Genomic DNA, 12,971 nt, shown 5'->3' with positions numbered 1-12,971 from the left:
AGCAATATCTGACCGCTGGATGGTTCTGTTGCCCAATCAGAATTTAGTTTTCCAGAGAGCCATGTAAAAAGTAAGGGATAATTCATGGCTAGGTGTGCGTTAAACAATTTTAATGCACAACGTGGTGAAGAACCTCCCGCACATCTATCCATGGATTGTCCCGCTTATACCATGGTTACTTGCCAGAATTGATTAGTTACAGCTGTTATTGATTATTACAGCGCAAAGTTTACTGGATGAACAACAGTAATGGTTCATTTAATCTAGTGTTCTGCCCATTCAAAATTGGACACAGAGATAAATTAGTGCAAATATATTCCTTTTTTGGGGACCAAGCACTCTTTAAAACTGTGAATTGAAATACTCAATCCAGAAGTAATTATAGCTACATAATGAAGAAGGGTTGGCACTCCTCAGAACAGTAATATTTAATTCCTATTCGAAAAACCATGTGGTAGTTACTGTCCATAATAAGGAGAAAATCATCCCAAATGCTCCAAACCTGTAGACTCTGAGACATCCATATGGTATCCTTTAATGCTGCACGATTGTTTGTATTAAGAATAAAATCCTGATGTCCGATTGCATGTTTACAGAACAGCAAAAGGCTACATGTTATGAAACATCTCCCATACGTTCAGAGCTTCAGTTAGTGATGTGTGATCGTGGGGCGCCCTCTAGCGCTCATGGTAAGCAGTGCAGCAATTTTAGATTATGTTTAAAAAACTTTATATTATTATTGTCTTGCCTCATCTCGTCGGACAGCTGTGCAAAACAGCTGAATGCCAAACCATACTTTCCTCACAAGCGCTTTGGGGCTTTTCTGGGTTTCCTGTAGCACTTCTCAGTTGATTGAAAGACGGCACTGCATGACTTGATGGTGTTGTTTTGTGATGTGACGGTTAATCCAACCTCTGAGACTACAGTATATTCATATCCGCAGGTCATTTGAACAGAGGCATTAAACTGTCGCTATAAGTAGGCGCATTAATCTGGAACGGTGATTAAAAACTGACTGGAACTACCTGTTCATTAAACGGTTTTAACGCACGCATTCCAGCCAATCAGAATCGAGTATTCGAACAGATCATTATTGTTGCAGTAAATATTAAAATGTACATTATACTATACAGTAGATACATATTTCTGTCGCTATTTCTCCAATTTTGGCTTCACATTTTTATTTCGATTTGAGCTTTTATTTTGACGTGAATGCATTTTTGATTCTGTGTTTGGTTGGGAGTTTCATACTTCTGGTTAAGATGTTGGTTATATGGCCCAATGTAATTGTTGAAGCAAAATGATGCAATTTAATTAAATAAAGATATAGTCTGCAGGTGCTGCGCCCGTCATAGTGAATGTGCATTCTCTTCTATATCTACTTCAACAAGCGCTGTGCACGATGCTCATAAAATGTGCTGTTTTCAGCGTATAAGCTGATTTAAAAGTGTGCTGAAGCATACAGCACATGCAGATTGTATATTTAATTAAATCGCATAATTTTGTGGTTGAATAATCACGTTAGCACATTTCACTTTTGTTTGAGACAGTGCGTGTATCTAATTGAGTCATGATACCAGTACTGCAGAAACACTGGTATCACTGGTACCAGTACTTTTAACATCCTTAACAGCAGTTTAAAGCAAACGTTCTCAGAAATTTGAATGCAAATTTTGGAAATTCTTTGAAAATTAATAGAATTCTAGAATTCTAATAAAGTTCTTTTAATATTTTCTTTTGATTATAAACGTTCTCAAAACGGTAACATGAAATGCTATTCATACATTGCTTGTGGGATGTTGTGGCAGGGCGGAGGGCGGGGCCGGGTCGTGATTATACACACCCGGTCCCTTATCAGGCTAATCAAGCCTCCGAAAGGGATAAAGAGAGAGATAGTTTACGGACATGTCCGTCACGTGTGTGTTTTTGTCTTTTATATAAGTTAAGCAATAAAATATTATTTATATTGTTGACAAGCCGGTTCTCGCCTCCTCCTTTCCATTGAACTTCTTTACACTGGTGCCGAAATCTGGGAAGGAGGAGGGATACGCCGTAGTAGAGATCTCACCACTACCGCCCACCCCAACGGAGCAACCGCGGCCATCTGCTGGGGGACAAGGAGCCTGGAAGTGGATGACGGCCACCGTCCGTAAGGGGAGAAGGGGCTCCTAACCCCTTCAGGGCCGCTGCCAGGGGGCGGAGGAGTCCCCTACCAGCCTCTGAAACGCAGCGGGGTCTAAGACCGCCGACCGCCTGGAGCGGGAGAACCGCTGCCAGGGGCGGGGGAGACCCCATCTGTTCCCCAAGAACGCGGCGGGGCGTTCTGTCCGCCAGGGGCTGGAGGACTGCCTCCGATCCGCCCGGAGAGGCGCGGCTGTCGTCCGTTAGAGGGTGGAGGAGTGGCCGAGGAACAAGCTACGGCGTATCGGAGAACTGGCGAGTAAGTGTTTTTTTTTTTATCTCTCTCTCCTCTCTCTTTCCATCGAACTACGTTACAGATGTTTTTTTAAACGTTGCTAAATTGTTTAAAAAATTTCTAACGTTTTCCAGAACGTTCCAAAATCCCCCCCAAAAACATTACATTGTTAGCTGGATCAGAGCCTGTTTGCTCTGTTTAGATTTTGGGGGGGAAACAGTTTTCGAATGGCTCATTTAGTTTACTCTCACATTAACAACGAGAAAATCACACACCTTTAAAATTCGACATGAAATGGCATTTACATCCATAATGTGTTATTTTAAACGTGATATTCAGTGAGCAGGACTTCATGTAGGACAGGATTGGTGTTTATTCATGATTCAAAAATGTGCGATCCATATAAAAATGGAGCCCGTCCACAATCAGAGTTTCCTAAAACAATGTCTCGGTAGCTTTTTGGCCGTTGGTTCATTTTGATTTCGATTTGGACTGTAACAGCTTAGCCCTTCACCCTGTTTAATGCTGGAGTCTTTCATCTTGAGTGCAGTGAACTTGAGATTAGTTTATATTTTATCTTTATTTTCTCTCAAAAGCACTCTGCTTTTAAAGTCTTGCATGCCAAGACCAGGTCTGGCATAAATCATGGTGACCCCTGACCTCTGGTGCTTCATCGTACTTGTTGGTGCTCTGAGAAAGACCTGGAACTTTCAAGTCCAGAAGGTTGCACCATACAGAACGTCGGCCCTCTCAGTTCAACACCCAGCGCCACCCGCTGGCCAACAGGCGACATCTCTTGACTCAAAGAGCCAAATATCAACATATTCATTTTAGAAGCCATGCTGCAGAGATCCATTAGCAGAGGCAAACAAAAACGGACTCTGATTAGTTCCAGCACACGAGCGTGAAGAAACATTTTTTTGAGGTGAGCTGTTCCTACCTTCCCTCCCTGTCTCACTGTTGTGACTTGTCTTCCTTTCATGGGGTGTCTCTGGAGCTGTCAGACGTTTAAAGTGTTTTGACAGTTCAGGGGAAATTCTTCAGGGTTATTAGGCTTATCTGAGGCCACTAGGACTTTAGGCAACAAAATCCCTAAAAATGTGGATAAGAGAGCATTTCAAGTAGGAGTCTCTCTCTCCTTGTTATGCCGTCATATTGTGTGGAAATGGGAACATTCTTTGCTTTGTGTTCTGCCGGCGTTAAAGTAGAAGAGTCTAGTTATAACTAGTTTTCCCTGTTTTTTCACCTGTAGGGTCCCAAAGGCTATCCAGGAACCGCAGGTCTTCCCGGAGAACAGGTGAGTACGACATTCCAATGAGTCTCGTGACATCTGTGTCTTATAAATAAATAGTTGTCTCAGTTTCTCTGAGGTCCTCCGTTGACATTTTCAATGAACCACAGCATTTAGTGTTTGAAACTAGTTTGTCAAGCTACAAGCGGCTTATAATTAGTAGTGTTGGCTAAGCTAAGTATCACTATTTCTTCTGCTCATACTTGAGGTTAAGGGTTCATTTAAACCCCTTAACGCGAATGCTGATTCGTGACATCATCAGCAGAGTGCTCGATTACGGAACGCTTGCGGCCCGGTATTTCTAACCGTGCGTACTCTGAACGTGCAGATCCACAGTGGGACCACAAGGTGGCGACACTCACAGTTGAGCCGTTGCTGTCACGTAGAAGTGCTAGAAGAAGATGAAATCGCTGCAAAAACATCAGGAGTCAAAGTTGAGTGAGGAGGTCAGGTTATACTTGCATTTGTTTAACTCAAGTATGACTATAAAGACATCTTTATGGGTCTAAACTCCTAAAGAGAGAAATAGTCCAGTAACTCATAGCAGTCGTAGCATGCATGCGCCGACCGCCTTTGTATGCATGCACAATCAAATTAAGTTTCCTTTGAAGGGCTAACGTTCGACTGTACGTTCACGCCAACCATTTGCATTAAAACCGAAGTATACTTTGGTCTTAACTCGGCCTGCACTGTTTGTGCTATAAACATGAGTGTTAAGGAGTCGGTGCCAGGATGAGGTACTTATAGCTTAAGTAGAATAAACACATGAATAACATACTAAAGCGGATTCTTGCCGATGTCAATGGACAATGGCCGCAATCTGTCAATCTGCACGAATGTGGAGCGCCAACTTGAGCCATATCTGAATCTGGCCTGTAAGCACAACATCTTAGCAACCACCTAGCAACACTTTGTTGTACTACACCGCTACATGTTCGAAAAAATAGCTTGCTACTGAATAAGCTACTATAGATTGAAAACATCTGAGCTAGCGTTATGCTAATGCAAATGTAGCTAAGTTAGCAACATTGCTACTTGCAGTGAGTTGGTGTCAGCACTGTTATAATTCAGTTGGAACTGTTTAACTTTAAGCATCGTTATTCAGCGCACGCACGCACGCACACACCCATCCAATCCTATAGATGGTGCTAGAAATACTGTTTTACGTTTTTGCTAATATCCTCGAAACCAAATGGGCTAGAATCAAAATAATAAACGTATATTTCTAATTTCATTTATGTGAATTGGGCCACGGACAAAAACATTTATTGACTTATTTTTTTAACAATTTGACGATTCTGATTTATTTCGGCTAGTTTTGTCATGAGAGTCTCTAGATGACGGCGACCGTTGGCGACCGGAAGTGGGCGTGTCCACCGGCGCATCAAAGTTGCGAAATGTTGAACTTTATGCAAATGAAGAGTGACTTTCGGGAGCGACAGCCAATACGAGAGAAGACGGTAGAGCTCACGTGATCCTAATATTTTAAAAATAATATTAATTGTAAAGAAACAGCGCTGCTTAGACCATACACACCGCTAGCGAGCTAACCGCAAGCAGCGACATGCAGCGACAAAATAGCTGACAGTGTGAACGCAGCTTAAGACGGCCTTACTATGCATTCACTAAATTATTAATTACTTTCTTATTCCTGCACAACTAGTGCATTATAGTGGACCCTTAAAATAAAGTGTCAAATAAAGTGAGCAAATTTCAAAGCGTACATTTCAAACAAATCGTGTCTTTCAACGTTCTGCCCATTAGGATGAGCAGGAGAAATAAACATTGCCGCTTAAATAGTTCATTTTTTGCTACTTTGAATCGTTAAACGCGATTAAATTAATAATAGTAATACAATCAGTAGTTTAGTAGAAACATCTTTGGTATCGATTGTTTTGTGCTAGTATTGATCCTCCCAATACAACACCAGAATCGGCAGTATCGATACTCTCGGGAAAAATACATCGTTTTTATTTAAATTTTATTTAAATATTTTTTCTTTCCATTTTAGATTTGTTTTGTTTTTAGCTTTAGTTTTAGTGCTTAGCTTTTTTTTTGTTTCCTTTCAGTTCGTTTTTTATTTTAGTTTTAGTGTTTTATGGCTGCTAAAGCGAAAACCTTCCCTGATATCATTTAAATATGTTTGAAAACCTCCTAAACTCGGCGGGGAGGCGCTATATGGCAAGCCATTTTATGGCTTGCCATAAAATTTAAGTTAGGCATATATGTTAGGCATATATGTTAGGCATATATGGTGTCGTTTGAAAGCTTAAAATTTGAGCGTTTCAGAGAACCCCGTCATTTTGCATTTAGATACATAAAATAACATAATAAGGCCTGAAAACATTTGTGTCGCAAACTGGCCCCACCTAGAGGATGCGTTGTAGAAATGCTCAAATAACTATAAAAGTCCCACATAGTCATAAATCAAACGCAAGCTCTCATTCTCAGGAAGGTGACTGTACAGTCTGTTTTGTTGGGTTGTTAGCATTACTAGCGTTACAAGAAATTACAAGAAATTACTTGTTGACCGCCTGAAAAGTGGGTCTCGGTCCACTTCCAAACATCTCTGGTGCGGTTCGATTGATATATGGACGCAACATGGACCAAAGACGTCTAAACGTCTAAATGGTCTATGGGAAAGGGCTAAAATGCATTAGAGTGCCACCTATATTTCAGATCTGTATAATGTGATGGAAGGTGATAGAGGACAAAAAGAAATGCAAGTACTTGCTGCCACTTTTAGATGTTAGACATAAAATATGTATATTTAAAAATATATACAATGTTATTTATTAATTATTGCAATTATTTCTAAAAATGTAAGGGGGGTATCTGTGAAATGCGCCAATTTTTTTTTAATTAGTAATTTTTTATTATATTTTAGTTAGTTTACTTTATTTCCAACCATGCAAATTTCAATGTTTATTTCTGTTAACAATAATGTTTTCATTTTGGTTTTCGTTAACGTAAATAACACCGCTTGACACTATCTGAACCAGCCAATTGTGCACTGCTATTACACACATTTCACCAGGACAATCAGGGGGAATCCTCTCTCTCCCCCCGTCCATGTTGGACATGGCTTTAAACAGATCTGTGAGTTGTACCTTTGTACCTCCTCAATAACTGAGCCCGGAAGGTTCTGCAACTCAATACACTGCATGTTTCATTCATTCACAAAGTGCGCTATTTATATGCCATCACCTGATGCAAAGATGATCCATGCTGGAGTCCAGCGCGCCCGTGAGAGAGGAGCCGGGGTCTGGACTGTAGCCAGGGTCGGGCTGCGGTGAGGCCAGACGGGTCGGCCCATGGATGCTTTGAGAGAGAGAACAATAGCGGCTCTATTCGTCCGCTGGCAGGCGTTTTCGTCTCTCATTCACCTTTTTCTCTCTCTCCTCTTCAGGGTTTGCCAGGATTGCTGGGCGTATCTGGGGTGGCAGGTTACCCTGGCAGGCAGGTGCAGTGACCAATACGCACTAAACCAAAAAACAACAAAAGTATACATACTACATTTCTAGTAGTGTGGTAGTACTCCATTCCAAACGTCCCATCATGCACATGGAAATGATAAATATCCACCCCTGGTACATGAAAGGGCCCAAAGTTAAAGAAACGCCCAAATACGGAATATAAAGTGAAATCTCATGAAAGCATGTCTCGTAGGTTTGTATCTGTGCATCTGATGAATGTGTATATTTGTAATGTTGGTGTGTCTTATCTCGCAGGGTTTAGCGGGACCAGAGGGAAGTCCAGGACCTAAAGGTGTTAATGTACGTACACCAGACGTCTCTTTGTTTCTTGTTTAATTCATCTAATCTCAGAGCTCACGTCAACCTGCTAAGAGACATAAGATATCATGCATGATATGATTTGGTCAGTTCTGGGGCACCACATGCCAGGCAACAGTTAGTTTTAAAAGTGCACCTAAATAAATCCAAGATCATCACTAGAATTTCATTTTTATCCCATTTCGACTAATTTTGGAGTGCCCAATTCCCACTACTTACTAGGTCCTCATGGTGGCGCGGTTATCCAGTCCTCCGCTTCTGAGACGTCAATCGGCGCATCTGATCACGTGACTCGTTGTGCATGACACCGCGGAGACTCTCAGCATGTGGAGGCTCATGCTACTCTCCACGATCCACACACAACTCACCACACGCCCCATTGAGAGCGAGAACCACTAATCACCACCACGAGGAGGTTACCCCATGTGACTCTACCCTCCCTAGCAACCGAGCCAATCTGGTTGCTTAGGAGACCCGGCTGGACTCACTCAGCATGAGGGATTTAAACTCACGACTCCAGGTGTGATAGTCAGCCTCAATACTCGCCGAGATACCCAGAGACCCCCTCACTAGAAGTTTCTGAACACAAATGTACCATTTCATTTTCTTTTCCCTTCAGTTTAAAGGAATATTCCGGGTTCAATACAAGGTGTGGGTGAGAGTGATTGCACAAACTGTGGGTGAATTGTATGTTAATGAAGTGGTGCAAAGTGCAATTTGCTGTTTTCCTGAGAGTTTCACAAGCAGGTCTGTTTTCAGTGCAAAGTCTCAAGTCTCAATTTTAGTCCCTGATAATCACTGTTGTAGCCATTTTATGAGACAATTATGAGATTTGTGTTAAACTATCTTGAGGTCATGGTTTATTTTTCAGTTATTATTATATTTATGAACTCATTTGTATTGGTATTTTTCCACCTGTTGTTGTAGAGTGATGTTTGAGTCGGTGGAAGAAGTGGAGAGGGGAAAATGTGGTTTTGAAAAGTGTAACTTCAAATCCTGAATGACATTTTCCATGCATATAAAATGAGCGTGTTACTGTCATAATATGCCTGACATTGAACAAGGATTGAACTTATGGGGTCCTGGGTATCTCAGCGAGTACTGACGCTGACTATCACCCCTGGAGTCGTGAGTTTGAATCTCAGGGCGTGCTGAGTGACCCCAGTCAGGTCTCCTAAGCAACCAGATTGGCCCGGTTGCTAGGGAGGGTAGAGACACATGGGGTAATCTCATTGTAGTCGCTATAATGTGGTTCTCGTTCTCGGTGGGGCGTGTGGTGAGTTGTGCGTGGATGCCGCGGAGAATAGCGTGAAGCCTCCACACATGCTAGGTCTCCACGGTAACGCGCTCAACGAGCCACGTGATTAGATGCGCAGGTTGAGGGTCTCGGACGCGGAGGCAACTGAGATTCGTCCTCCACCATCCGGATTGAGGCGAGTCACTATGCCACCGCGAGGACTTAAAGCGCATTGGGAATTGGGTTTTCCAAATTGGGGAGAAAAAAAACAAGGATGCAGTTAATGCACAAAAAACCCATAAAAAAGTTTAGATTCTATTGCAGATGCTGCAATAACCGGAGAAGAACCTCAGAATTTAATTACACTTGACCCAGCCCATTAGCGCTTTGCTCGCACAATTTCGCCAAACCCACTTACACCTAGACTTAGCACATGCTTGCACGAAAATACCCAAACTTCTTGGCCATGCCCACTGACTTTGCGCATATGACTTAAAGCATAGCTCTGCGTTTAGCAGTAGCGCTCTCAAAATAGGGCCTGACATGCTGCTTCAGATGCACACACGTTTTCAACATATGGCAATCGTATAGGAATGTGCACAGAGAGGGGGTTGATTGTTTCTTTCATGTTTGACTGATGGTGCATATGATCTTACTTAACATGACAGAGAAACATGACATACAGAGTAGCGCTCCGACCCCCGAGAGCAAACAAAAGCATCGGCCAATCACTCACCGTCTCAAATGTTCTCACGTAGGATTGTTCTCTCTGTTCCAGTGTGTGTGTTTGATCTGCTGTTAAATGCACGGAAAATATGATGTCATTACATGCTGGCATGATTATATCATCGCATGGAAACGGAGAGTTCCCTGTCATCGTGTACGCTTCTGTACATTAGTTCTTAATAATGCATGATTGCTCTGTTCCTCACACAATAATGTGGTGTGTGTGTGTGTGTGTGTGTGTGTGTGTGTGTGTGTGTGTGTGTGTGTGTGTGTGTTCTCTGTTCTCAGGGCTTCATCGGACCTCCAGGAGTTGCAGGACTACCAGGACTGGAGGGAGAGAGAGTAAGTTTAAACGCTGAACCTGTATGTGTAGATTAGACTGATGAGTGGGAGGAGCCTGACACATTGAGTGACAGCTGTATTGACAGTAATTAGATGTAACAATATATGAATGTAAACATGTGTTAGCATGATATTGCTGTGATAGAATCACAAACTCTGTCTGTGAAAAGTTATATCCAATCTTTTAACACTCAATGTCACAACCAGCTACAGAAGTAGATCCGGTCACTTTGGCTTTGTGTCCGTGCAGGGATACCAGGAACCGACGTGATGTAACTATCCAAAAAACACTGATTACTTTGAGTTAACTCCACCCACGTCAGCATTACATCAAAATTACATTAATTACGCATAACCTTATGAAATAAAGTTAATCCGCCGAGAAAAGTAGTCCCACCTCAAAAGGATGATTTGGACACTTTTCAGCTCAAATTATAAAATTCTTTGACTGAGTAATTAATTTAAGAGATTTACCAAATATAGAAGCTTCACATTAGTGAGTTTCAACCCTCTGGTACACTTGCCCCATAGACTTCCATTGTAAGTGGATCAGTGTAAATGCATGCTGCACTGTGAATAAAAGTAATGCAATTATAACAATCAGCAACTATTACACAACTATTAAAAAGTATCATCTCAACATTTAAACGTCTCACGTGTTAGAATGAGACCGTTGCGTGAGAATCTGACCATGCAAAATCGAATCTTTCGACTCGTCTTATGACCAGCTAAAAAAGTAGACCCGGTCACTTTCGTGCGTTCACAGTGCAGTGCATGTCCAGAAGTGGAACTCTGTTTACGTTTCGCAAACTCCACTTACAGGACTTGCATCGGTAACTCGTACTGTACCCGGACATTCATCTACCTAGAAAAGTAGTCCCACCCCAAAAGGCCGACTTAGACGCGTCACAGCTCAAATGACACTGAATAATTCATATATGAGGCTTAACAAAAATATTCTGTTTTTAAACACTCTGGGACACTTGTCCCATAGACATCCATTGTAAGTCCCACAGTGCATGATGTTTACATGGAGTAAACTCCACTCACAGGAATAACATCAGTGACGCATAAGCAGAAATGCATCCGCCTAAAAAGTAGTCCCTCCTCAAAATGATGATTTAGCCAAATTTACACCTAAATAATTCATATAAGTACCTACAAACACAGGCTGCACCTTTCCATTATACAATGCATTACTGTAAATGAATTTTGGGCTCGTTTGTACCAGCTGAGATGCGAGATGAAATTGTATCTGTGATAATGGACAGCACAGCAGAGATGCTGTCTGTAGAGTTCCGACATGTTAAACTCAAGCGGGACGCTTCCCAAACTGATTTGAGATACTCGATTCTGATGTGAATGACATGAAGGAGCTGCTCTCAAATACACAAGACAACAGCGCTGAGATTGATGGCGCCCCGCGGCTCAGAATGATCAATGAGTGATTTAGTAACTCCGATCTTCCTCATGATGTGTTCCAGGGAATTCCAGGTCCTGCGGGAGTCAAGGGACCCAAAGGCAGACGGGTAAATGTCCTCCTTTTATATGCATTATCCTACATGTAATATGCAAATGAGTGATGTGTTTCCAGATGTTTCTTTTGGGTGGCTCTTGGCATGTAAGGTTACTGAGTTACTGAAGGTGCGTTACATAATGAAGATCTATTTTTAGGACACTTTTCTTAATTTCTTAAAAGCATGAGGGCTTAAGAGGGTTTTCTGTCTGTCTAAAATATGTGCAGTATATGTTATGTGTAGTATGTTATGTGTAGTATATGTTATGTGCAGTATATGTTATGTGTAGTATATGTTATGTGTAGTATGTGATGTGTAGTATATGTTATGTGTAGTATATGTTATGTGTAGTATGTGATGTGTAGTATATGTTATGTGCAGTATATGTCATGTGTAGTATGTGATGTGTAGTATATGTTATGTGTAGTATGTGATGTGTAGTATATGTTATGTGTAGTATATGTTATGTGCAGTATATGTTATGTGTAGTATATGTTATGTGCAGTATATGTCATGTGTAGTATGTGATGTGTAGTATATGTTATGTGTAGTATATGTTATGTGCAGTATATGTCATGTGTAGTATGTGATGTGTAGTATATGTTATGTGCAGTATATGTCATGTGTAGTATGTGATGTGTAGTATATGTTATGTGCAGTATATGTCATGTGTAGTATGTGATGTGTAGTATATGTTATGTGTAGTATATGTTATGTGCAGTATATGTTATGTGTAGTATATGTTATGTGTAGTATGTGATGTGTAGTATATGTTATGTGTAGTATATGTTATGTGCAGTATATGTCATGTGTAGTATGTGATGTGTAGTATATGTTATGTGTAGTATATGTTATGTGTAGTATGTGATGTGTAGTATATGTTATGTGTAGTATATGTTATGTGCAGTATATGTTATGTGTAGTATATGTTATGTGCAGTATATGTCATGTGTAGTATGTGATGTGTAGTATATGTTATGTGCCGTATATGTTATGTGTAGTATATGTTATGTGTAGTATGTTACGTGTAGTATATGTTATGTGCCGTATATGTTACGTGTAGTATATGTTATGTGTAGTATGTTACGTGTAGTATATGTTATGTGCAGTATATGTTACGTGTAGTATATGTTACGTGTAGTATGTTACGTGTAGTATGTTACGTGTAGTATATGTTATGTGCCGTATATGTTATGTGTAGTGTATGTTATGTGTAGTATGTTACGTGTAGTATATGTTATGTGCCGTATATGTTACGTGTAGTATATGTTATGTGTAGTATGTTACGTGTAGTATATGTTATGTGCAGTATATGTTATGTGTAGTATATGTTATGTGCAGTATATGTCATGTGTAGTATGTGATGTGTAGTATATGTTATGTGCCGTATATGTTACGTGTAGTATATGTTATGTGTAGTATGTTACGTGTAGTATATGTTATGTGCAGTATATGTTATGTGTAGTATATGTTACGTGTAGTATGTTACGTGTAGTATATGTTATGTGTAGTATATGTTACGTGTAGTATGTTACGTGTAGTATGTGTTACGTGTAGTGTGTGTTACGTGTAGTATTTTATGTGTAGTATGTTACGTGTAGTATGTGTTACGTGTAGTATGTGTTACGTGTAGTGTGTTACGTGTAGT

The 12,971-nt window shown here is 40.8% G+C and overlaps 1 protein-coding gene across 2 annotated transcripts in view; it reads left to right on the top strand.

Moving 5' to 3' along the window:
• LOC127624943 (collagen alpha-1(XXIV) chain-like) overlaps nt 1-12,971 on the top strand; it is a 108,078-nt gene that overhangs the window by 32,674 nt on the left and 62,433 nt on the right. For both annotated transcript variants that reach the window (XM_052099876.1, XM_052099875.1), the window contains 5 exons: nt 3,669-3,713; nt 7,117-7,170; nt 7,439-7,483; nt 9,753-9,806; nt 11,291-11,335. In XM_052099876.1, the coding sequence (XP_051955836.1) occupies nt 3,669-3,713; nt 7,117-7,170; nt 7,439-7,483; nt 9,753-9,806; nt 11,291-11,335 (243 nt within the window). The remainder of the gene's footprint in view (nt 1-3,668; nt 3,714-7,116; nt 7,171-7,438; nt 7,484-9,752; nt 9,807-11,290; nt 11,336-12,971) is intronic.

Source organism: Xyrauchen texanus, chromosome 31 (assembly GCF_025860055.1).
Source record: "Xyrauchen texanus isolate HMW12.3.18 chromosome 31, RBS_HiC_50CHRs, whole genome shotgun sequence".
Lineage (NCBI taxonomy): Eukaryota > Metazoa > Chordata > Actinopteri > Cypriniformes > Catostomidae > Xyrauchen > Xyrauchen texanus.
This window is presented reverse-complemented; position numbering and strand designations above follow the sequence as displayed.